Source organism: Littorina saxatilis, linkage group LG4 (assembly GCF_037325665.1).
Source record: "Littorina saxatilis isolate snail1 linkage group LG4, US_GU_Lsax_2.0, whole genome shotgun sequence".
In the NCBI taxonomy this organism is placed as follows: Eukaryota; Metazoa; Mollusca; class Gastropoda; order Littorinimorpha; family Littorinidae; genus Littorina; species Littorina saxatilis.
In genome coordinates, this window is record NC_090248.1 from 15,743,004 (window position 1) to 15,770,249 (window position 27,246).

The 27,246-nt window shown below is 41.7% G+C and overlaps 1 protein-coding gene across 1 annotated transcript in view; it reads right to left on the reverse strand.

Annotated features, from left to right (window-relative positions):
- The window catches only part of LOC138964091 (leukotriene A-4 hydrolase-like), a 116,702-nt gene that overhangs the window by 20,160 nt on the left and 69,296 nt on the right, over nt 1-27,246 (reverse strand). The window contains exons 8-11 of the mRNA XM_070335979.1: nt 23,616-23,710; nt 20,097-20,211; nt 19,489-19,639; nt 1,467-1,570 (exon numbers count right to left, since the gene is read on the reverse strand). Of these exons, the coding sequence (XP_070192080.1) occupies nt 1,467-1,570; nt 19,489-19,639; nt 20,097-20,211; nt 23,616-23,710 (465 nt within the window). The remainder of the gene's footprint in view (nt 1-1,466; nt 1,571-19,488; nt 19,640-20,096; nt 20,212-23,615; nt 23,711-27,246) is intronic.

Genomic DNA, 27,246 nt, shown 5'->3' on the forward strand with positions numbered 1-27,246 from the left:
CAAATGCCAAAAAAAAGTCTAGGGTCGCACGAAAAAATAGGGTCGGTCAGGATACCGTAAACAGAACAAGTTTTTTTGTTGGCCTTAGGCATGCGTATGTCATGAAACGTCCAACTTTGAAATTTGGGTGGGGGTATTCAGGTGACAATAACTTTTTTGTTTATCCGCAAAACTCAATAAAACTTTGCTATGTTATGTAAAATGAATGCCAAAACAGACTAAGTTAACCATATCTAAAATAAACTGAACACAAAAAAAATTTCTTCTTTGTGTTTGTCACGTGTTCCAAAAAATGGGCGTACAAATTTCAACAAAAATCATGTTGTCACCCCCATAACCTTTTTTACCTTTAAAGATAGCACAATTCTCTTTGCAAATATGAGAAGCTTATTCATTTTCCTTTCATTTGATATATAACTTTCTATATTTCATTTAGAATATGACCCCAGATAGCCACTCGGCAAGTAGGCACCAACAGCACAGTAAAATATGCCCTAAAACCCCCGAACTGGTAAGAGTTAATAAAGAAAATATACCCTCAGACAAAAGACAAGGCATGTATTTAGAACATTTAACTTTTGACAAAAACAGACATTCACAAGTACATCAGACAAAAAAAATGGTGAACAGACAAATAATTATGAGAAAATTGGCAGGAATTTATCTGAATGTGTTTTCGGCATGATCTCTGGCAAGAAGATGCCTTCAAACTACATATGTTGTGTAACACAGCATATCCCATCCAGATATCTGCCATGCCAAAAATGTGCAAGGGTCTCACTCATGAGATAGGTATTCAACTTGCCTCACTTACGAGATAGGTTCTCATCTCATTTATCTCACTCATGAGATATGTACTCAACAAGAGAAACAGGATCTCTCATAATCTTCTGACTGTTATCAAGTATACTGTGACTCAGAGGACCTTCCGTGTGCGACAACCAGTGCCAAACAGACCAGTCACACTCTCTATGGCTGTCCGAGAAGAATTGAACCGATTTGAGAGGAAACTGCTTGAATGGTTACAGTGCAGCCTTTGGAAGAAATAAAGTGAGATAATTACAGGCGACTTGCACTATTGATGAAAGCCATCAAGTGGACAAATCTTGTGGTAGGTGATGGCCAACAGATGTTCACATCAGTTCAGAAGCAGTGTCTGACAACATGTTTAACTTCCTGTGCACAACTAGCTCCACAGTTGCTACAACATAGCAGACATTGTATTGCCAGAAAAATGTATTACTAGGTGATAGACTTCAACACAGCATGCACTGCCTGCAATGCAATAAACTTTATATCTAGGGCCACTTCTGATCAAATGTATCAAACCATCTCACATGCATCAAAGATCTCACATAGATCACGCTCAGTGCCGGTCACAGAGACTTTACAGTGCACAAAATCCTTTCTCTTTTTTTCAGAAAAAGGATCTCTCATAATTCATCTAATTTTATCTCTTACTTTACCTCACTACAAAAATAGGAGAAAAGGAAGTCTTTCCACTGCTGCGAAGTTATGGACTGGTACTTGAAGTGCTCAATGTAGGCTCTCAGGAATGGCTCATACACCGCTGTAACAAAAACAAGTCGCGTGAAGCGATTTAAAAACATTTAGTCAAGCTGTTAGCATCAAAGTAACAGATTACACCAAAAATCAGTCATCGCCGAGACTACGAGACTATATTAAGATAGTCTCGACTAACCACACCAAAAGACCCAGACGGGTCACGCTCGTCTCTGCGTAGCATGCGAACGCAGTACTTATACGTAACCTATTTTTTGTAATTCTGAGCATATTTTTAGAGTAAACATATCATATGTGTATATGTTTGGATTCAGGAGAAATTGAGGAATTCAATGCAATCATTTTTAAATCTGTTAGTACAAATTCGATTTTAATGACAACTTTAATGAGCTAACTTATTACCTCATTACCTAACTTATTAAATAATTTTTACGCTGCCGAGCTGAATATCAATCCCATAGTTCGGACTTCGTCGAAGATTGCTTGACCAAAATTTCAAGCCGGACATGATGTCATCAGAGATATTTGTGAGCCTGCATGGGAAAACCAGGCTAAATGGGAAAATTTTTACTTTTTTACTTTTTGTTTGTTTGTTTGTTTTGCTTAACGCCCAGCCGACCACGAAGAGCCATATCAGGGCGGTGCTGCTTTGACATTTAACGTGCGCCACACACAAGACAGAGGTCGCACCACAGGCTTCATGTCTCACCCAGTCACATTATTCTGACACCGGACCAACCAGTCCTAGCACTAACCCCATAATGCCAGATGCCAGGCGGAGCAGCCACTAGATTGCCAATGTTAAAGTCTTAGGTATGACCCGGCCGGGGTTCGAACCCACGACCTCCCGATCACGGGGCGGACGCCTTACCACTAGGCCAACCGTGCCGGTTTTTTACTTTTTGAAATGATATGAAACTTCAGACTTTGACAAAAAAAAGAATTGATCTAACTCTAATAGTTTTTTCACAGTGCTGTTTTGAAATATGTACACGTCCTTGTTCATACTGGAGAACAGTGGACGTAAAGTGTTAAAAAGTTAAATGAGCTGTAGATTGAAAACCAGAATTTTCCTGAGCATGTATTTGGTGTCTGTGGATTCAGAATGCCAGCAGACGACACTTATGGATGGATTTATTATGACTCACCACCATATAGTTTGACTGTTTCTGGACTCTACTAATATATAACTATTTTGCGTTTGTGTTAGAATGTTGACACTTATGGATGGATTTATTATGACTCACCACCATATAGTTTGACTGTTTCTGGACTCTACTAATATATAACTATTTTGCGTTTGTGTTAGAATGTGTAATCAAACAATATGCAGAATAAAGTTATTCGACATTGATACATTTTGTCATAAAAAGAACACTATCAGTGTGGCTTTATTTTTTCCTCTCGCGAGGTCTTGAGCTCTTTCTTTCGCTAATATATATATATATATATATATATATATAGTGAAATGGCAGATAACAGACAGCCGTATTTCTGTCCGTTACAGGTTTGGTCAGGCTCGGGAACCGGCAGTCACCGATATCACCCAAGAAATATCCATTTGCTTGCATCTGTGTGTGTTAGCTCAGATGATAGCGATTAGCGCTGCAGATCGTGAGTCGGACGATTAGAGCCCTGCAGATCATGAGGACGTCGGTTCGAGCCCGGCCAATGATTTCTTTTTTTTTTATAATCAGTTTAACTTCTTTCTTTTTCTTCTGAACTCGCCTCTCGTTTATTTTTGCTCTATTTAGAATTCTACTTTATTTAAATGCATTTTGATGATCGAACTGAGATTGCAACAAAAAAGCTAGTGAGTCACGGGTCACTGCAGTTCCGCGTCCGCGAACCAAGGCGTGACCAACATTAGTTGACAAAATTCAGTACACACTGAAATGAACATGGAAAAAAAACAAGAACAGAAACACAACAATTTGTTATAGTTAAGGCAAAACATAAGTCTGCTTCGCATCGAAATCGAACGAATAAGTCTGGGTTTATATTGGCCCTTGACTATCGTAAAGCGTTTGATTCCATTTATAAGGAATTTATGATAGAAGCATTTAGATCATATGGTTTTGGTGAAGATTTTCAAAAATGGGTTAAGCTTTTAATGACAGACACTTTTAGTAGTATTAATCACGGAGGGTGGATTTGAGAACCGTTTCCCTTGAAGTGTGGTATAAGACAAGGTTGTCCATTTTCACCCCTGGCCTTTATATAGGCAGTGGAAATACTTGCCATTAAAATTAGGAATAAGTGATATAACGGGTGTTGAATTACCATCAAAGGTGGGCGAGGAGAGTGCCCTAAAAATTAAACAGTTAGCAGATGATACAACAATATTTTTACAGAACAGTGGTGATGTTTTTAAAGTTAAAGATATAATAATAAAGTTTGCAAAGTTTTCAGGACTGACCCTGAATGTTAATAAAACCAAAATAATGAAAATTGGACAGCATTGTGGTCAGCAAAAGTTGCCCTTTGAGTGCACATGCAGAGAAGATTAAGATTTTAGGTATATATTTCGTAAATAATGATAGAGCAATAAATGTTGAACAGAATTGGGTATTAAGAGTTCAGAAGATTAAGAAGTTGATTAAGATATGGAGTCGACGAGATTTAAGGATTCACGGTAAAATTGTAATAATCAAATGGTTTTTTATTTCACAGTTAGTATTTGTGATGCAGACGATTGGATTGCCAGATCGGGTTTTGACAGAGTTAAATAGATTGTTTTATAAGTTTATTTGGCAGAGAAAGTGTTCGAATAAAAAAGCATTTGAAAAAGTGAAAAGAAAAGTAATGGAGAAAGAAATAAGTGAAGGTGGGTTGAAAATGTTAAATGTGCACAGTATGCAAGAGTCTTTTTATTTACAATGGGTTGGACGTTTGTATGAAAAGAAGGGAGAAAACTGGACGTTTCTACCACTATGGTTTCTGGGACATGTTGTTTCAGGGTATGGTTGTTTTGATTTGAATGTTAAACCGAGTAAGGAATTGAATTTGACAATGATTGGAAGCCCATTTTGGCAGAGGGTAGTGTGGACACATTTGAGTTACAAGCTTAGGATGGAACATGATAAGATTGATGTAAACAATTTTTATAAACAGATTTTGTGGAGTAATGATTTGATTCGGTATAAAGGGAAAATGTTGTTTTATTTTTATTGGAAAAATGCTGGGATTGAAAGAGTAAGTGATTTGTTTATAGTGGAAGAAAAGAGATTGAAGTCAGCAGCAGAGGTATATATACAAATTGGAAAGAATAATGCAAATATTTTATTGGATTATTGGGCATTAATAAACGCATTACCCAAAGTATGGATTAATTGGATTGAAAATAAACATATTATTGTCCAGGGGCCGAATGTATAGCCCCTCCATACTTTTAGGATTTCATAGCGCTGTAGAGCGCATAGCTATGAAATGCACTATGGAACTCAGCGGTCCGCATGCATGAGTTGAAATAGTGCCTGCCATAGCTAAGAGCGGCTCTATTTTTAACACGTAGATAGTGGAAGGGATTCCCCGTCATCCTGTGTCTCTGCGCATGCGTCAAGCTTTGTGATGCTTCGCGGCGGGTCAGTTGTACACCATTTGCCGCAGACAGTTTGGAAAGCCCGTCTCCTGATAAAACTTGCTGGAAACTATATCCATTCCGGTACCCTCGCCATAAAGGTATAAGTCACTCTCTTGCTGGTTCTGCATGCTGTGTTTGATGTTATACATTCCCGTATTATTATTATTATTATCATTATTACTTATGTACCGCGATCAGTTCGCCACACACATCTTGAAAAGATCCGCACGCGTAAAAACTGACCCAAAGTCAAGATAACCCGCAGAACCGGCGGCAATGCACCCTTTCGATTCGGCAGTTCGAGTTGCTCTTACAGTTCATCCGTGATTGCAAGAATGTCCTGCCGACGAAAGCGGAATTTTCTGTACAGTTCCACATCGTCGTAACGATTCAGTGTATGTAGGCGGTCAAGAAAGATCCGGTTGCTTCTCAAATTTCTTCTTATCCTGAATCGGCATGAAAGGAGCCGCCATTTTAAACGCTCCAATAGCGGGTTCCATAACTCTTATTGGAAGGAGGGGCCTGCTATAACTTTATGGCCGACATAAGGCTCTATGCGCGGTCCATGCATTAGAAATAAGAGACTTTATGGAGTCCACAGACTTTATTGCAGTGACGTCATCAATTTAGGCTCCTATGGAGGGGCTATGCATTGGCTTCCAGATGGATAAGCAATTGTTTGATGGTAGCCTGTATATGATAAAAATAAGCCAAATACGAAAAGTGATAGAAAAGAAAAGTGTAGATACTGCTGTAGAAAAACCTTGTGTATATAATTTTTGGTTGAGGAAGTTTGGTGTACAAGTAGATAAGGAAATTTGGACCCTTGCCTGTTTCCAAAGAAGTGAGGTTAAGAGAATTGCAATGGAAAATTTTACATAACATATATCCAACAAATATTTTATTATGTAAAATGCAAGTCAGGGAGAATTTGATTTTGTTGAACATTTTTTTTTATGAGTGCATACCGGTAAAGTTGTTTTGGACGAAGATAGAAAACTGGATAGAGGAAAAGGCTGGATTAAGGGTTAAGTTTAAGATGCAGGATATAATATTTGGTTATCAAGACACAAGTTGTTGTAAAAAGATGAGAAATTTTGTAAATCACGTAATATTAATTGGGAAAATGTGTGTTAGTATTTTTAGAAAGACAACTTGTTGGGGATCAGTGTTTGTAATTTTTGAGTTTCAAATATTAATTAGAAAATTTGATTTGTAAATAGAAGGAATATTTCCATTGTAAAGAGAAAATGTCCATGTCTCATGAGTGTAATATACCTCTATGTTGGAGTTAAAAAGAAGAAAAAAGACCAATGAAGAAGGATGCTCACCGCCTATTTACAAGAAAAAAATAAAAATAAAACAAAAACAAAACAAACAAAAACAAAAAACAAGAAGAGCAAACGCTCGATCGAGTCACTTTCGCAGTTCTGAATATTATATGAGGCATCAGATGGACAGGAAGAAATTGCTATTCACAACACAATGAGTCACGTTCACATAAAATTTGAGCCCGGTCACTTTTATAGTTTCCGAGAAAAGCCCAACATTAAGTTGTGTGTTGCCGAACAGAAAAGGCTAGTTATCTCCCTTGTTTTTCTGATAACGTTCGTAAAAGGCTACAGATGTAAATACTTTGATGTAAAGAATAATCCTACAAAGTTTCAATCACATCCGATGAACTTTGTCAAAGATATAAAATGTCTAATTTTTCCTTTGACGCTGACCTGTGACCTTGAAAAAGGTCAAAGGTCAACGAAACCATCGTTAAAGTGTAGAGGTCATTGGAGGTCACGACTAAACAAAATATGAGCCTGATCGCTTTGATAGTTTCCGAGAAAAGTCCAACGTTAAGGTGGTGTCTACGGACGGCCGGCCGGACGGCCGGCCGGACAGACTAACACTGACCGATTACATAGAGTCACTTTTTCTCAAGTGACTCAAAAAGGAAAGAAAAAAGAGAGAAGAAAACAAGGAAGGGTTGAAGCAGCCTGCATGCAACTGAGGTCGAAAAAAAAAGAAAAAAAAAAAGAGAAGAAAAAAAAGAAGAAAAAAAAGAAGAAAAAAAATTCTGCTTCGCATCGAGTTCAACCCGTATCATGCATGTTTCTGCTTCGACAGAACCTTTGACACCTCTTGCTAAAAAGTCAGTCATTCATCAGTGATCGCGCTGTTGCCGAAATACAAAATATGTAGTTTTTCCCTTCCTGGCTAATATCCGTGTTGGCTCATGGCGGAAAAAGCCATCTTAACAGAAGGGACAGAAGACAAATTTCAGTGGATTTTTACGCTGCTAAAACCTGACTCGCTAGCAATCAGTGGATTTTTACGCTGCTAAAACCTGACTCGCTAGCAGTCTGCCACTGCCTTGGAACTAATGTATTTTGCTTTCTTTCTTTTCTTTTCTTTATTTGGTGTTTAACGTCGTTTTCAACCACGAAGGTTATATCGCGACGGGGAAAGGGGGGGAGATGGGATAGAGCCACTTGTTAATTGTTTCTTGTTCACAAAAGCACAAATCAAAAAATTGCTCCAGGGGCTTGCAACGTAGTACAATATATTACCTTACTGGGAGAATGCAAGTTTCCAGTACAAAGGACTTAACATTTCTTACATACTGCTTGACTAAAATCTTTACAAACATTGACTATATTCTATACAAGAAACACTTAACAAGGGTAAAAAGAAAAACAGAATCCGTTAGTCGCCTCTTACGACATGCTGGGGAGCATCGGGTAAATTCTTCCCCCTAACCCGCGGGGGGTAATGTATTTTGCATGTGGGTTCTATTTTGTATGAAGTTAACATATAATGACAATACAGATAATAAAAGAATTAACAAAATTCCCGCCAAAACAAACCCAACACAATAGCAGCAAAACTAGTGTGATACTTAGTCAATTTATCCACTTGACTATACAGTTGAGTCCGGGTACAACGAATCTCAAGGGAGATACATTTTAGTTCGTTATATCAGTAATTCGCTGTAGAGTTTTCAACCCTAAATGGCCTCAAGACAAGTTTTCCCAATCACCTTCAAATGATCGTCCCATCGATCTTTCCTTGGAGAGTACAATCTCTGCATGTTTTCAACAGCTTCATAATATAATCCATAGAGAGAGGCAAACTAACAGCGGGTGGTGCATGAAAAGCGTCAGATTTCACGATAAAACTTTGACTCGCTCATTCACGGGACATAACTGCACTCCGGACTGTCCACAGTGTTGAGCAATTTAGGAGACTTCACTGCCTGAGGAGAGTATTGATTCAAACGAACGCGTGGTTCTATATCGCGTCACTCGGTCACGGATCGGAGAAAACAGTTCCAGATTTCGAAACCATGTTCGTCAGCCATTGTTTTTAGCAAGACAGACCACATGTGCACGAGCTTCGCTGACGTACATCGCAAAATGTCATGACGTCACCACAACTTTCGGTTTTGGTTCGATCTGTTCCGTGCACCTCCCGCTGTTAGTTTGTTCAGAGTTCGCTCATCACGCGATGTGCACTTGTGTTTGTGTATTTTTGTGTATTTTTGTCTTTGGAGACAATTATTGACATCAGTTCGTTGTAGCCTTGTGACTTTTTGAGACAAAACGGCTCTGGGGCGATGAAAACGTGTTTGTTAAAAGAGGGGTTCGTTATGCAAATGAGTTCAAAAGGTTCGATGTAGCCGGAAAGTAACAAGTAAGAAATAGAAGGCTGTCTACCGGGAAATCAATGGCAGTTTGTTAAAAGAGGGATTTCGTTATACCCAGGTTCGTTATAGCTCAGGACTCCACTGTATTCACAACACGGACTTATCACGGTTCTTCGCATGTTTTTATACCTACATATTTTCAAATACTCTGCAACACATGTAACCCAAATACAACATGTGTCCGTACAATACCGCTTCTTTTATGAAAACACTGCTTCGGCCATGTTGATTTTAATCAACCTATTTTGTTGTCATCACTACCAATGGATTCAATTTCTACATTGACTGCGACTCAGTCGGGTTTGTATGGGTTGTGGGAGAGGGACCTTTTCTTACAAAAGCTCTAACAAACAAAGGATGGACCAACTAGCGAGAGGTCTGTTGGAAACACGTGCTCCGGTCCACGTGTTTTTGACAGACCACTCGCTAGTGATTGGTCAATCCTTTGTTTGTCAGAGCTTTTGCAAGAAAAGGTAACTCTTTCACAACACCAACAAACCCAAAGGAGTTATTTCAAACAATCATCCATTATGCAAGGGCAATTTGCCACAGACTGGTTGAAAATAAGCTACAGTGGAACCCCTCACAAAGACCCCCCTCTCTAACGACTACCCCGCCACAACGACCCTTTTTATTATTTTTTTTTTTTTACCGATGTGTTTCCTTATATAGTTGTCACCAGTGTAGCGACCGGCACGGTTGGCCTAGTGGTAAGGCGTCCGCCCCGTGATCGGGAGGTCGTGGGTTCGAACCCCGGCCGGGTCATACCTAAGACTTTAAAATTGGCAATCTAGTGGCTGCTCCGCCTGGCATCTGGCATTATGGGGTTAGTGCTAGGACTGGTTGGTCCGGTGTCAGAATAATGTGACTGGGTGAGACATGAAGCCTGTGCTGCGACTTCTGTCTTGTGTGTGGCGCACGTTATATGTCAAAGCAGCACCGCCCTGATATGGCCCTTCGTGGTCGGCTGGGCGTTAAGCAAACAAACAAACAAACAAACCAGTGTAGCGACCACCCCGCTCTAACGTCTAAGGACCGACCTAACAGCTTGTGTAACGACTTTGTGAGACAAAGCCAAGACTCTCAGTCAGCGTAACGCATCACTGACAAACCGGTTATAACCAGTTATAACCGTCTCGCATAAGCAAAGGCACTAAACCGCTGAGAGGTGTGATTGGTTGGGTGGGCTGAGTAAACATCACAAACCAATCATCGAGAAAACAAACTCACGTGACCAACATACACCGTTCAATTTAGTCAGAATAGACAGTCTTTGGACAGAAGAGCAGTGGAGATCGACATGGCGTCGACAAAGAAAATAAAATATTTAACTCTCGAAAATCGAGTGAATGTTGTGAACAGACACAAAAAGGAAGAAACTGCCATCGCGATTGCAAAAAGTCTTGATGTTGGAAAATCGCAAATTCAAAGAATTATCCAAGACAAAGAAAACATTTTGAAAAGGTGGGAAAGTGGTGACAAGGCAGTGAACGCACTCACCATGCACTGAAATCATACAAAAGCAGCCACACAAACACAACACAGAGGCAGGTGTGCAGATGCTTTGTGAGAATAAGCGTTAAAAAACCAGTTTGAATAAAAAACCAGCAGATAGAGCCGCATGTCATAATCATTCTTCTTGTCTGGCTTTATTGACTGCATGCCGATCTTGTGGCAGTGACTTTTCACTCTTCAGTCGGAAATCTAAAATTTTATAAATAAATTTTCATTTAATTAATATACTTACCCAACTCACAAATAGCAATTAACTCTAGTTCAGTGCTGGTAACGCTGTACGCGTCCCCTTGGTAACAAGGGAGACCACTCTAAAAAAGAAAGTGATCAATCCCATAATGCCAGACTATTGCTAGTCCGACTTCCGTATGCGTGCGCATACGCCGCCATATTATCATTCCAAAACGAAGCCCAACTCACTCTTTTTTAGACCCCAGTACCAACCACAGCGGGGAGGCGGGAGGGAATAAACGTTGTGAGTTGGGTAAGTATATTAATTACCGTACTTTTCGGACTATAAGGCGATACTTTTTTTTTTTTTTTTTACTTAAAATCGTGGGGTCGCCTTATACACGACGTCGCCTTATTCTCGGATAAAATAGGTTTCACGAGCACTGTGAACTTGAAATCAATGAGCAACTAACAACCATTTAAGTGAACACAATTCAAGCAATGTTGATCGCCGAAAAAATTACCTGAACACTAGTTGCGTTGAAACACGACAGTCGACAGTCGGTCTCTTGACACTTCAACTGGGTACCGCTTCAACTTGCACTTCGACTTTGTCACTGTCAAGATGCCGAAAACGAAGAGAGCTTCATACGATGCTGCCTTCAAGATTAAAGCCATCGATCTTGCGATACGACTGGAGAGCAACCGAAAGGCAGCGTTCGAACTAGGCCTGAATGAATCCATGGTTCGCAAATGGCGTAAACAGAGAGGTCAGCTGTTGGGATGTAAAAAGTCACGCAAGTCTTTCCGCGGAAAAGGTGCACGCTGGCCAGAGGTGACTGATGCTTCCTGCCGATTTTGAGCGGTCGCCATGTTTGATCATTGATGTTGTTGGTTTTTTTTTCTATGTACGATGTTTTTCTTCATTTTTTTCTTTCATCCCATCGCCTTATGCACGACACCATCGCCTTATCCATGGCATCGCCTTATTCTAGGCTTTTTTCATTTTTTTTTAAAAAGTAGGGGGTGCGCCCTATACACGGCAGCGCCTTATAGTCCGAAAAGTACGGTATATGAAAATTTATTTATAAAATTTTGGATTAAATTACATATCTTTACCCAACTCACAAATAGCAGATTGCTACTATAGGTGGCGGGTACAGACCGAAAATCAAAGAAGAAGGACTTGTCCTGCGGCTACCATAGCAGGTAGCGCAAAACTGCCGTCCCGTCTCAAGGAGGAGATGTCTCTGAGATAATAACTCAGGAAGACATCCTCTAATTACCAATAGGCCGCCTCCAATACAACAGCCATACGGCCTGATCGGAGCACTGCCACAGAGGAGGCCCATGCCCTTGCCTCATGAGTTCTTGCCGAAGTCAGGGGAAGAACCGCCCTAACCTCTCCGGACTGAGTATGCCACCAGGCATACGCTTGTCTGATCAATGTGGAGACCCACTTGGTTAAAGTCACTTTCGCCATGTTTTGCACCTTGCTGTATTGAGCGAAATGAAAAGCAATTTTTGACTTTCTGAACGAATGAACTGCGTTCGAGACAAGTAACTGCTGAGAGTTCTAACTGGACAGTTAACGATGTCGGGGTCTCCAGGAGCAAGAATGTTGCTCAAGGCAGGAATGTTAATGACAGGTGAAATTTGGCCCGGTTTCTGATTTTTAGCTAAAAATTCTGGCCTGAATTTGAGAGATATAGAACCATCTTTTTCGGTTGAAATATCTTTAGCTAAGCCGGAATCTCAAAATATCTGCCCTTTAATTCAATGATCTAATAAGATCAGTGAAAGTCAGAAAAATATTCGAAACTCGCAATATTCAAATGACTAAACCTGACTCTAAAGGAGCCAAAATATTGCTTCATAAATTGAAAATGCAATTGGAAGCTAGTTTTCCCCGTTTTCCGCATAAACTGCCTGAAAAATTACGAAGAAACCCAAAAGTCATAGATCAGTCTTTCTTGAAAAAGCTGTCTATATTCAAAATAGCCAGAAAGTACACTTATTCCCACTTCTCACAGAAGCTACAAGAGTAAGCTTGGCCGTTTTCCATGTAGATCCGCCAGGCTTGTCTTGAAACGGGCTAAAGCAACACTGCACCAAGCCGTAACAATGTGACAGAAATTACAGAAAGTCTCAAAAGTAAGACATGGAAGAAAAAACGGAAACCCAGAATAGGTGGAACGCCACCTGCATTAAACGGAAAGAAGAGGAGTTCTTTCCGTAAGAAGTAAGCGCTTTGTACCAAGCCAGTCTAAGTGACAAGTGAACAAAAACGCCAAAACCCCTATAAAGACCCTGAATCAAATCCAGAGTTGAGGGGGAAGCCCCTAAGTATCTCAAGGATACCCTTACAGTAGACATCCGTATAATTCGAATGTGAGAAAGCAAAAACGCCTTCTTGCCAGCCTTAAGAGGTCTGGAACCAAGATTGCAACGACCCGTACTGTGTGACCAACCGATCGCCAAAACGATCTATGAAGAAGACCCTGTGAAAACGAGGGTATAGAGCCAAAAGCTAAAGTAGATAACAGCTAGCCTGAAGCTTTTCGTTTGGAAACAAACAACAGCCAAGGCCTGCCTTGCGCTTTCCTTTTACCGTGAGCGTCTCTTCGATAGATAAAAGCCCGCGTGCCTAGAAGCGGCCTCAAAAAGAGACCTTTCAAACAAGAGAGAGATTAAAGTCTAGCCAAAAGAACAATACTTTAAAGGCAGAGGCTTACTCTCAGGTAAAAAACCGGCAAAGTTACATCCTTTGTATCTGCGTCCTGTCGGACCACAAAGATATCCAGTTAGAACATAACCGCCCAGGCGAGAGAATAAAAGCAAGTTTTGTTCGAAAGTGCCGATCACAAAGAACCGAAACCACAATCTACCCGAGCTAGGAGATCTTGATCTTACAGACAGTTTCTCCTAGCTATCAAAATCCAGATGGATGTTTGCCAAACCCAAGGGCGGTTCCGTAGAACCTAAGTTCTTAAGCTTGGAGTTAACCGAAGCCTACAGAAAGCGCTCCGCGAGTGACACGCTACTTGAGCGTAAGACACAAACTAAAGCAACACCGCCGCAGGTATAAGTCGAACGTTGTCCACAAAGGTAGTGGAGACAAAGAAAACTCGCTTGTGAAAACTTCCACAAGTACAAAAAGACCCCGCCAGAGGATCTTTCTTTCTTTCTTTCTTTATTTGGTGTTTAACGTCGTTTTCAACCACTCAAGGTTATATCACGACGGGCCAGAGGATCTAACAACTTAACACTCAAAGATTCTCCTCAGAAGGCTCAAATCAACTACAAAATGCCGCGAACAGCGACACAGCTGAAGTATGAGCCTCCCCTTGATCAATAGCATCATAACAATCATCGAAATGATGAGAACCAGTCACCAATCCCGATAAGGCAATACTTGCCAAAAATCGGAAAAGTTTTGAAAATGTTCAAACACCGGAACTCCATGACCAGATACTCCATCCACCTGTCTCCTTCCAGCCGGAAAACTGGAAGAGGAAGTGGATACAGCCTGTAAAACAGCTAAGGAACCGCAGTAACGGAACCGGAAGCCAAAGGCTAAAAAGTGCCGACTACCAACACCACAGTGTTAACGGTAGAAGGCTATCCCATCCTGTACCGGAAGACACAGCCGCAAAAGCGGAAGCGAAACCGGCCGTGGATTAGTAAACCTCAGAACCAACCGGTTGCATATAAACACACCGGACGATCCCGTTATACCTCGAACCATTTCAGCTGCGAGCGCCACTGCACTTGCTAACATGAAACGGAACCTGAATTCAGTGCTTTTCAGTCAAGCGGAAGCACCTTCATCTGAACAGCCGTCAAGCACAACCGTGCTATCCGGAAGCTGACTCCCTGTTTGACTTAATTGTCCAACAAAGAACCAGCCCTACTGCTCACTTCCTGCCCCCCGGGAGGAAGAGGAAGTCAAACTTCAAGACATTTGCCATCTTCAGGGCAAAGAACGACGATTCCCGGCAGCGGAAGTGAACTTTCCGTTCCTCCGAACTCCGGAAGTCGTCGAACGAAGAAAGAGGTGGACGAAGTAAAGAAAAATTTTCTCAGCCACCCCTTCCTGTCAATATCCAAGTTAGAAAGGTGACCCCCAGAGAGACTCGTATGGTCAACCCAAGAATCATCCAGCCCAACAACTTCCTGCCCCCAGGGCGGAAGCTTACGTTGCCCAGCCACGAAAATGCGTGCTACATTCCTCCTGCGAACGTACACCACTTTCACCGGAGAACCCGGCTACACGCGGCCATTTGCCAACTCCAGGGCAATGGACAACGATTCCCGGAAGCTGAAGCGAACATCCTGTTCCTCCGAACTTCCGGAAGTCGGAACCAGATAGAGGTGGAGTAAGTAACACCTAGCTCTCAACCACCCCTTCCGGTCAAAACTTAAATGCCGTTTTCCGCCGCCCACGTCACTGCGCTGCACCACTTGAACGGCAAGTTAAGCTGGGTGTCGTCCATCCCCATGAACGCACCCTCATATGGAAGTACCCTCGTTATCCTTTCCTTCATGCTCGCAATCGCAATCAGGAAAGACGTTCCCGGCCAAGCCGTTCGCGGTCGATCCTAGAATCACCAACTTCCACAATACCTAAATGCCGTTTTCCGCTGCCCACGTCACTGCGCTGGACAACTTGAACGGCAAGTAAGCTGGGTGTCGTCCACCGTGGAAGGTGACCCCCGGAAAGCCGCCGTTCGCGGTCAATCCCAGAATCACCAACTTCCACCATAGTCAGGTAGATGCGCACCTGAGAGACTTGCAGGCTTGCAGCGGTCCTCTGAGACACACCCAACTTCCTGCCCCCAGGGCGGAAGTAGAACCGGCATACCCGACACTGAATCAGAGGTATATGCAGAATTCTTACGATTCACAGGGCTCCCTGCCACCGCTGACCGAGCACAATGCAAATGGCCAGAGATGACAGGAGAGCTTTCACCACACACGTGGCTTACTCGCTCCTGTGATCGCACCCCACTGTCACCAGAGAACCTGGCAACTTGTGGAGAAGACATACCTTTAGTGAGCCCCCGCTCATGCAGAAGGGACACAAGACGACCGTCGCCATGCTGCGAAGCGTGCACTTCCGCTTGAACAACGGAAGTTGAACCCAAAGCGGAAACGGTTGCAGAAGCAGAGGTGGAACCGGAAATGGAAGCCAAAGGCAAAGACCGGATTCTCCCCAAAGACGTAACATTGAAGACGCCAGACGGAAGTGAACGAAGTTCTGCTTAAGTTGCCGTCAAATCCGCAGCCAAAGTCGAAACCTGCGAACTAATCGTCCGTAACAACAAAGCAATGTCGGAGGGCAAAACACCTGAACCACCAGATGCCCCCGACACAACAACATCTTAATCAACACAAACATCTTTGTCCCGCGCGTGACCTTGTCCCTTTTAGCGGACAAAATGGCGGCCGACGGCTTGTCGGCCAAAACATCCAAACATATGTCTGTTCCCGGTTCTGAAAGTGAAATGGCGGTTTATCCGACACTCTTACTCTTTCTAACCGAGAAAGCTTTCTTAGTAGGAGACGCTGCAGCAGTAGTCTGTCTCAAACTAGGTTTAATCTTGACGTTCTCCGCCCTGACATAACGAACTTACGAAAAATTTCTACAAGAAAATTTCATACAAATTCGCAAAAGCGCGACAAAAAATGTCGCCAAAGTTTTCATAAAACAGGAAAGGTCTCACCCAAACAGCAAAGGTGTAGATAAAGCTCAGCGGCAGACCAAGGGGCGAAGCCAAAGTCAGTAGACTAAGAAACAAGGCTGAAAACAGCCGGAGCGTACTTGATAAGCGACCAGTCTTGTTGACGCTGAGTTTTAGAATGATAATATGGCGGCGTATGCGCACGCATACGGAAGTCGGACTAGCAATAGTCTGGCATTATGGGATTGATCACTTTCTTTTTTAGAGTGGTCTCCCTTGTTACCAAGGGGACGCGTACAGCGTTACCAGCACTGAACTAGAGTTAATTGCTATTTGTGAGTTGGGTAAAGATATGTAATTTAATACACTGTACACAACACCGCTCTCACTCTCCCTCACTGACTACCCTAAGCCTTGACAACTGATCCTTGGAAATTGTTTGGAAGAGTACACCTCTCTATTTCTCTCCAATGCTCTTCCTGCTGACATGCAGTGACACCGGACACCCCACCGAGTTTAGCCAGCTACCCCCACCCCCCCCCTCCCCTCTCTCTCCCTCCCCCCAGCCATGTACTGTTTGGTGCTGTGGCCAGAGAGGTGTCACCGGCTAATTGAGGCCAGCTGCACTGTTCACTCAGAGCAAAACTAGTTGACTGTCTAACTTTTGACAAAGCAACACAACTGAAGGGTTCACAGATTAGGTAACCGACTCACTGGTCAAGGCTGCGGGGAAACAAGAGTATCTTGTCAATGAAAGAGGTTACACACAGATACACGATGCTGAGAACGGTGGCCGACTTTTCACTCTCTTTCTCGGAGGGCCTTCATCGACTGTGGCTTCTGTTGCTTACGTCCAACAGACAAGAATAAAGAGCATAGTGCAGTTTCATGTTGGCATCTTCGCATTTGAAAGCAAGAAAGTGCGTGTACTCCACTCCTGACCCAAATTAACCCCCTCCTGATGGGTACACGTGCACCCAAGTTAACAGAGACTGTCATCACGTCTTTGCTGCTTTGACCTTTGTACCAAGAGCCGGACTGCTCTGTTATCGATTTTGGTGTGGTGAAAATTTGACGATGTCTGTCCGTGACCTGCTGTTGGGACCAAAAATTAGTGTCCGTGTCCACGTTTTGCAGGTGTCCGTTTAAGGGGGGCAGGGGGCATATATAGAAGGAAAACACTCTGTGCCGAGCAAATGTGTCCGTACATGTCAGGTGGCCGCTCACGCCGGGGGCCATACATTGCAGGGACTGCTGTAAAGAATGCTTGCTCAGAAACTAACTCCTTTTGCATTGAAACATGCACAAGAACTGGTGGACACCATCGACAATGTCAAACATGAAATCGAAGCAGTTTGCTTAAGGAAACGGTCGTCAGCAACTCAAACTTCTCTGTTTTCCTTTTTTAAGAAAATCTGAGGTGACTTTCTTTGTGGCCCCCTGACCCCGCCCCCTCCCTCTGTAAGGACCCCCCTCCATAAGGACCGATTTTTGTCAACATTTTCAAGGTCGCTAGAGAGGGGTTCCACTGTACTTCAAAGCAGGACAAAATGGGAAAGGACAGGTCAGTACCTTGCCAAAAACATCGAAAATTTCAATAGTAAATTTTCATTTGATTAATATACTTACCCGAATCACATAAAGCATTGACATAGTCTGAGATGCTTAGGTCTGAAAAGGCTACCCGTCTTAAACAATTTAAAAGGGAAGCAACCCCACCACAAAAAGTGTAAAGGGAGCCTTGGTAATGACCACAGACCAGGGGAGTTACCTCCCATTGGTGTGTACAACGTCACTACCGCTCCTCCACACGTGGTCAAGATCATACGGCTTTAAAGAAAACTAAAAAACCATAAGCGGGGTTGGTGGGAGGGCATAAACTATGTGATTCGGGTAAGTATATTAATCAAATGGAAATTTACTATTGAAATTTTCGATTAAATTACATATTCTTACTCCGAATCACATAAAGCAGATAGCTTCAACAAGGCGGTGGGAAAGAAAAATCTAACTCACTCTTAAACTAAGGCAGGAAGGGCTCTAGAACCGTCCTGATGGACAGCCGCGATGTCTCTGAGGTAATAATTGATGAAGACATCGTTGGAGCCCCAGTAAGCTGTGCACAACACCTCATCCAGCCTCCTCGACCTTAAAACGGCCAAGGAGGAGGCCCAAGCCCTGGTTTCGTGGACTCGGGCAGAGTCAAGGGAAAAGACAGGCTGCGTCCCCCCCTTGTCCAAACGGCTCCACTCGTAAGCTTGTCTAATGAGAGTCGACACCCACCGAGCCAGAGTCGTCTTAGAAATGTCTTTTTGTCTCACCGTGTTAAGGGAGATGAATAAAAGCTTTTGAGATTCTGATCTACGCGGCTGCGAACGGGCAAGGTAGATGTCAAGGGCTCGGACCGGACAATTGACCAAATCTGGATCTCCGGGAGCCAGGATCTTGGTTAGAGGTTTGATATGAACCAGCGGAGATGCTTGTTCTGGAGCCTGATTTTTTGCCAGAAAATCTGGGCGAAACCTCAATGAAACTGAGCACGGAGTGAAACTGACGAGCCTGTTCAGCGCTGTTGGGGTTTCGCTGTGCTGCATAGCACGCTTTTCTGTACCTCTCTTCGTTTTAACTTTCTGAGCGTGTTTTTAATATAAACATATCATATCTATATGTTTTTGGAATCAGGAACCGACAAGGAATAAGACGAAATTGTTTTTAAATCGATTTCGGAAATTTAATTTTGATCATAATTTTTATATTTTTAATTTTCAGAGCTTGTTTTTAATCCAAATATAACATATTTATATGTTTTTGGAATCAGAAAATGACGAAGAATAAGATGAAATTGTTTTTGGATCGTTTAATAAAAAAAATAATTTTAATTACAAGTTTCCGATTTTTAATGACCAAACTCACTCATTAGTTTTTAAGCCACCAAGCTGAAATGCAATACCAAACCCCGGCCTTCGTCGAAGATTGCTTTGCCAAAATTTCAATCAATTTGATTGAAAAATGAGGGTGTGACAGTGCCGCCTCAACTTTTACAAAAAGCCGGATATGACGTCATCAAAGGTATTTATCGAAAAAATGAAAAAAAATGTCCGGGAATATCATTCCCAGGAACTCTCATGTCAAATTTCATAAAGATCGGTCCAGTAGTTTAGTATGAATCGCTCTACACACACACACGCACAGACAGACAGACAGACACACACACACACACACACCCGCACACATACACCACAACCCTCGTCTCGATTCCCCCTCTATGTTAAAACATTTAGTCAAAACTTGACTAAATGTAAAAAGCTAACCTGAACCACCAAGAATTTGCTCCAGGTAGCAAAGGAGAGCAAATCCCTTTTCATACGGCACAGAGGAGAAGGCATCGTCTGGATCCACTCCTGTGAGGTCAGGGATCAGCTTGGTGTAAGCGCTCTCCTTGGCCTTGGTCAATGTGGCAACCTGCACACACCACAGAAAGCCCTACATACCTCCACATATCCATTCACCATAGCATCAAAAGCAACAAGCATAACCAAAAAAACATTAACATAAGAACAGAACCGTCCTGCTTAAGCAACATGCAAAAAAATCCTGTTCTGTTCCTGCGTCAGTTCAACTGGCTCAACTCTGATACAAACATACCAAAGCAATTATGCTACATTGAAATCAAGTGTCATATCCCATCATCTCTCTCACACCTTTCTCAGGCCAACAGTACAAGTCCCCCCCCCCCCCCCCCTTCACCCAGTGTTAATACATTACGCTTGTTTTGTTGAAGTTCAAACTTTCTCTTCCTTCAATTTCTTCCAGCATCAACCTTCATCAAACTGACAGAATTCCAGTCTCAGGCATTTAAGCCCCATACATCTATGCTGATATTGTAAGCGCCATGCAGATGACACTGTGTGCCACTCACAGTCTCTTGCAGTGTTTTCCACCCTTCATTTGCGAGGAACTGTCTTAGAGGCTCTCCTCCATGCATTCGAGACGTGATCTTGCGCTCAGCAAACACTGTATGGCCTTCATTAAGCCTGAAACAAAATTGCATCACTTTTTATTTTGAAGCTTCTGAAACTCATTAGAAACTCAGCCATATCAAACCACCCACATTATGATCTAGGGTATGAAGCAGCACACACACACATATTACATGACCATCCTTCTCCTCTCTCGATCTTGTGAGCCGTGACTTTTTCCCCTCAACTTTGATCCCTGAACCCTATTGACTGGTTGCACCTTGTGTATGACTAAAGAATAATGTCATCATTTTCATTAGTTTTCATTCATAACCAGCTGGGTAACAAAAACCATTGTCATCATTTTCACGAGTTTTCATTCACAAGCACCTGGGAAATAAATCTCATGTTTCCCAGGCAATAAATCCCCGGTTACCATAGTTGCAGGAAGCAGGTTATACATGGATAATCAAAAGCAAACCCAATAGAAACGCTCGGGAATTCTTCGGCTCTTTTCATTGGTGTTTCTCCAGACCTAAACAGACGACACGACACTGCTTTGCAAAGTTCCAAAAACGAACTGGCAAAAGTAAACAACAAGTCGCGTAAGGCGAAAATACAATATTTAGTCAAGTAGCTGCCATTTTTCAGCAAGAGCGTATACTCGTAGCATCGTCAGTCCACCGCTCATGGCAAAGGCAGTGAAATTGACAAGAAGAGCGGGGTAGTAGTTGCGCTAAGAAGGATAGCACGCTTTTCTGTACCTCTCTTTGTTTTAACTTTCTGAGCGTGTTTTTAATCCAAACATATCATATCTATATGTTTTTGGAATCAGGAACCGACAAGGAATAAGATGAAAGTGTTTTTAAATTGATTTGGACAATTTAATTTTGATAATAATTTTTATATATTTAATTTTCAGAGCTTGTTTTTAATCCAAATATAACATATTTATATGTTTTTGGAATCAGCAAATGATGGAAAATAAGATAAACGTAAATTTGGATCGTTTTATAAATTTTTATTTTTTTTTACAATTTTCAGATTTTTAATGACCAAAGTCATTAATTAATTTTTAAGCCACCAAGCTGAAATGCAATACCGAACCCCGGGCTTCGTCGAAGATTACTTGACCAAAATTTCAACCAATTTGGTTGAAAAATGAGGGCGTGACAGTGCCGCCTCAACTTTCACGAAAAGCCGGATATGACGTCATCAAAGACATTTATCAAAAAAATGAAAAAAACGTATGGGGATTTCATACCCAGGAACTCTCATGTCAAATTTCATAAAGATCGGTCCAGTAGTTTAGTCTGAATCGCTCTACACACACACACACACACACACACAGACACACAGACACACAGACACACGCACATACACCACGACCCTCGTTTCGATTCCCCCTCGATGTTAAAATATTTAGTCAAAACTTGACTAAATATAAAAACAAAACTACTTCATGAAAGGTCATACATTCATCAAAAACAAATGAAACCTAGCGATATGTTTTGTTAAATTCCATGACTTTCCATGGCTTGAATTGAAATTCCATGACTTTCCAGGCCTGGAAAATTAAAAATCAAATTCCATGACTTTCCAGGTTTTCCATGACCTGTACGAACCCTGATAACATCCCCTCTATAGTGGTATACATGCTTCTGCTACAATGACCTTGGCAGTCTCCTGGCACCATCCGTCTCAGATATCAAAGATGTCAAATCTTGATCTTTTACCCAGGATAACAAGCCCGATGTCCATAAACAAGGCCAGAATCATTGTGTACAGTCGAACTCGCTTAAGACGAATCACTGGGGATCGGGAAATAAGTTCGTCTTAACCGAAATTCGCATTAAGAGAATTGATTGATTTTTTTTTTTTAATATAATCAGATCGTGTCAATCAATCAAAACAACCAGGCAAACGAAAGTACGGTATTTGGCGAAATCGGCTCCGAGAATAAACAAGTGAAACAAAGAAGAAAAGTGAAAAAGTTTGAAGAAAAATATCACACACACAATTTGTAACCAACACACACATGTAGTCCCGCCCGGAATAAGCTTTTTTGGGATGATTTACGACTTTTGCGCACATTTCGAGCAGACGAAAACACAACATGGCGGCTCTCGCTCCTCCAACTATCGCGAGACGCGCAAGATCCTAATACATCTGGTGTTTTTCTGTACGCTATCTTGTCACGACGACTTGTTGACAAACAAAGATTCGCGAAAGAGAGAGAAAAGCGCCGAGTCTTGAGTAGAGAGCTAATAAAGTACCGGTAATCGCTAATCGAACAGTGTAATCAGTTTAACTTTATTCAGTGATCGGTTGAGCGATGGTTCAAGCAGTCGACGTAAGGGAAGACTTTGACACATTCAAACTTCTCAAATTCCCATGATATGTCGATCTCGAGACGAGTTTAAAGATTTCGTCATAAGCGTGAGTAAATTACAGACATTATGCATGCTTGGGAATCCAAAAAGTGCTCGTAATAAGCATAAATTCGTTACAAAGAATTCGTTTCAAGCATTTTTTTTAAGCATGAAGAAAGAGGTATTCAGTTGGGAACTTAAAACTAATACGTTATAAGTCAAAATTCGTAACTAGCGTGTTCGTTTTAGGTGGGTTCGACTGTATTTTGTTCAATGTGTTAATGCACTACCCTTAAAGCCAATAATAAAATGTACAATCAAATCTCTTGTTAACTCATTCGCTTATTTTGTAAATGTGCTTAACTCTTCATATCCTGTACCACACGATTTCGCACATCCGCCGTAGTCCTGTACCACATGATACCGCACGACTTTGTTTCTATACTTAGGAATGACCTCACAGGACGGAAGCGCTCTTCTGTGCTTGAAAACCACATTTAGGTCACTTCCTTTGTAAACAAGCACATGGCTGCTCTGCGGTTGGTTCGTTTGGTGAACGTTTTGGTAGTTTGCAACAGATTTTTATCGAGGTTTTTTTCACGGAGATTTTGCGACCATCTCTGGTGATGCCGATTCACTCAGTAAAGACCAATTTTCGGGATATTATCAACGAATTAGTGGCAGAACAAGTGCTGGGACTTGGAGCAGACAATCACGTGACATTGAAATGTAAGCTTCGAGTGTTTCTTCAGTAATAATACTGGTAACTTGTCGGACTTTTCCCGCCGGTAAAATTTTCGTCAAGTGACACGGACGAGACGGACGCGATGCAAAATTATGCAGCATAATTAACAACAAAAACGGAATAAACTGGTACAGGCACATAGAGTAAGCTTTTCCCAATTGAACTGTGAAATGTGAATGCAATCTATTCATAAAATAGTTCAGAAGAGGTTAAAACACAAAGATACCCAGTTTCTGGTCATTTTTATCAAATCCTTACGGGACTGAGGCTTAGCAATAGAGAAATGTGTACAGGACGTGAAGAGTTAACATCAACTCTGTGATCACAACATAACAGAAATACAGAAAACTCTGTAAACATACCAGAAGTCCTGAAATGTAGAATTCGTGACAAGGTTTCCAGTCCAGCTGTGGGAAATCTCATGGGCCACAACATCAGCAAGAGATCGATCCCCTGCCTTGACACAGAAAACAAAATCAGATGTACAATACATACCTGGTTTCCATTTTAAAAAGTCTGGTTTTTTATTTTTAATTGATACCACTTCACCAGACATCTATCAGCTTCTCAATATTTTATGGCAATAGATGAATTAGTTATTTCTAAACATTGTCTATTACAAATAAACACCCACTTTAAAAATAAAATTAAAATAAAACAAAACTCTTATACCTAGAAATTCCATGCGACTTGCATCTTCACACAGAAATTTTAAAAAAGTTTATTTTTGACCAGTACAATCTTAAAGGCACAGTGCAGCTCACAGCCTTCGTTTTTTCGTTTTTGTTGCAGCTGAGTGCATTTACAGTTCAAAAATCCTCCTATGGTAGTAACAGGCATGGGAATTGAAAAAAGTAAAAAAGGCTGAAAATTTGTAAGTAATGGCAAAGTCGACGGCGCGAAGCGCCTAGCCCTGCTAGGGGAGTTCGGGGGCATGTCCCCCCGGATTTTTTTCTCTCCAAAGAACCCAGTTGGTGCAATTTGGTGTCATGTAAACTTCAAGTTTGCCATTAAATTCAGTTTTTGGAACCATTTTTGCCTCCCCCATTTATTTTTTCGGCGGACACTTTTGCTTTTTCGGCGGAACAAAAAATAAATTCGGCGGAAATTTGCCTTTCGGCGGACAATTCCCATGCCTGGTAGTAAAACAAACCCAAAACTACCCAACGACGACATCTCATCTGTGAAGCTCGACAGTTTCTTGTTCACGCGAGTGCATAAATTAACCTAGTTATTACGTGGTGTTTGGTCGGAGTTTGATTCAACTGAGTGATTCCGGCCTCCATTTTGTTTTACACAAACTCATGATGACGTCTGACATAGTTTGCCAGTGACGTGTCTTTTTGTGCATGATGTGGTGATCTACCTGATCTAAATTTAGATCCAAAAATAGGCCAAGACCAGCCGGGTCCGAGTACGAAATTAATTCGTAAAAAAATCGCAGTTCTTGACTCTTTGGGTGCAAGTCAATGAAACTTGGTAGTTCTTCTAACTGACAGCTGCCTGAGGTATGACTAAAAGCCCCGTGGATTTGACAAGTTCAGTACCTTTAAAATTTTGTCTAAACAAGAAATTCCTCCGAGGTAGGAAAAACACCCCCGTCCTTACCATTCTCACTGCCACCAACTGAGAAGGTTATTTCCCTTTGACCATTAATATGTCCCTCTATAAGTCCTTGTAGAATCTTAATCCACCAATAACTCCCTAACCGTGTGTTTGACTGGTCCCAATTTTTGTAAGGACCGTCTCAGGAATGTATAGAACCTGTTCACCAAGTTTGGTGACGATCGGTCCGTTCATTCTTGAGATCTATATGCGAACACAAACAAACAAACAAACACATCGACCGAATCCTATACACACCCCTATACCGGGGGTGTAATAATATCACAGACCCTTTAACCCTATTTGGACTACATTGCCTCAGAACAGCTGTTTTCTCTGGCCAACAGTTGCCTCAGCCATGCAATGAAAACACAAATAGTCAATTTGAAAATGCCATTACTTTCTTTTTTTTCAAGCAATGCATTTAAAATGTTGCAAAAGTAGGCCACAGAAATAGTTCTTTATAAACCTTCAAATTAATCAGTGGTTGCTGTGCTAACAACTTAGCGTGCATCTTGAAAAGGGTTATATCGTAAACAAACAACACCACCACAGTGTGCCCCACCATGATCGCGAACATGACCGCGACCAGTGCCAGTGCTTGGTTGTTTTGTTGTTTGTTTGTTTTTGTGGTGTTTATTTTTCCAGTGCTTAGTTGTTGACTATCATCACCATTGTCACTTTCTGGCTAATTCGGCACAATGTAATCCGATTCTTCGTCATCTTCAGGCTTGTCACAGTCAAGGTGGCGGAGGACATCCTGTACTGTCAAGTCGCCGAAGATGAGACATTTCCACACTTCAATCTAAAAAAAATGCTCAAATTTGGTCGACACACATGCCGGAATTCGGCAAGCTAGAGTGACTGCTTTTGCATTGAAAAACATGGACCTGGTAGCGGATTATAGAGGATAGGAGCAAGACTTTGGACTAGAGCAGAGTAACCGTAAAATTCTGGTTTTCGGCGTTGAGCGACGCATTTCGCTTTTTTCTTCTTTTTTTTCATTTGAATACTGTATGTCCTGGATTTACCCCCTGAACAAGAAATTACTCTCTTTGAGAGGTGTGTGAGGTGTGTGTGTGTGTGTGTGTGTGTGTGTGTGTGTGTGTGTGTGTGTGTGTGTGTGTGTGATACTGTGTGACTCCAAAGTGTACAGATGTGTCGTTTCTGTTTGTAACAACCTTGTCAACATGAACTATGATGCAAGATGTGTGTGTGAGTGAGTGTGTGAGTGTGTGAGCGTGTGTGTGTGTGTGTGTGTGTGTGTGTGTGTGTGTGTGTGTGTGTGTGTGTGTGTGTGTGTGCCTAGGAGTAGGACCAAGACTGTAATAATGCTTCCATTTTGTTCTCTGTACTAAAGAAGTCAGTTTTACTTACGCACGCACTAAGTACATGTACAAAGAGGAAAAGTATGTTGTCCTCAATAAGCGGTGAGATTAAATCCAACCCAGCCTTGTGACAAAGGTAAAACATGGATGTTTTCTTCGCAGACCAGGTGTTCTATCTTTTGAACACAGGTCAATGACCGAGTTTTCTAGATCTACTGAAGCCACAAAACACAAGCATGCGTACATTGACACACCCACGCATGCACACACTAACTGATGATCAACAGAAAGAATTTGCAAATGAATAGTAAATTATTTATAATACAGTGGTACCTATGTCTAACGACTTTAAAAATGTAACCAAAATTCTGTCATTATATGAAGGGGTCGTAATATAGAGTTATGGTTTGTTACGTCCATGTCCAGGTCCGTTAATGATCCAGAATGACATTGGTGTTTGGCTTGATGCTGCCCGCGAAGTGATCCTATTTCTATTAAATTAATTACACACATATAGGTTTTGTTTGCTTGTTTAATCCAGACCCGAAACGACTCGTATGTTAAGATTGTAAAATAAACACACAGAGGTCGAACGAAAGCATACACATCGATGTCGATACTAGTTACTACTCATAGTCATTCGATACCCAGTAAAGATTGGGTTAAAAACAAAGAACAGTGACCCAAACACAAGGTACCGACCTTATAACCCTTCGCAGACGTAAAAAAAATGCAGCAGTGTGTCGAAACCAATTTTCGAGATGAAACTTGACTCATTCCTTCAACTTTAAGGGTCATAACTGTACTGCAGACTGTCAACAGAGTTGAGTATTTTAGGACATTACACTACTCACCTTCAAACTTCACTGATGAGATTCTGAGGAGAATTTGATTCAAACGAATGCGTGGTTACATATCGCATACCGCGGTCACGGGTGGGGGGAAAACAAATTAAAGTTCCAGAATTTGAAACCATGTTTGTCGGCCATTTTAGCTAGACAGAAAACGTTTGCACGAGCTTTGCTGACGAACATCGCAAAATGTCATGACGTCACCACAA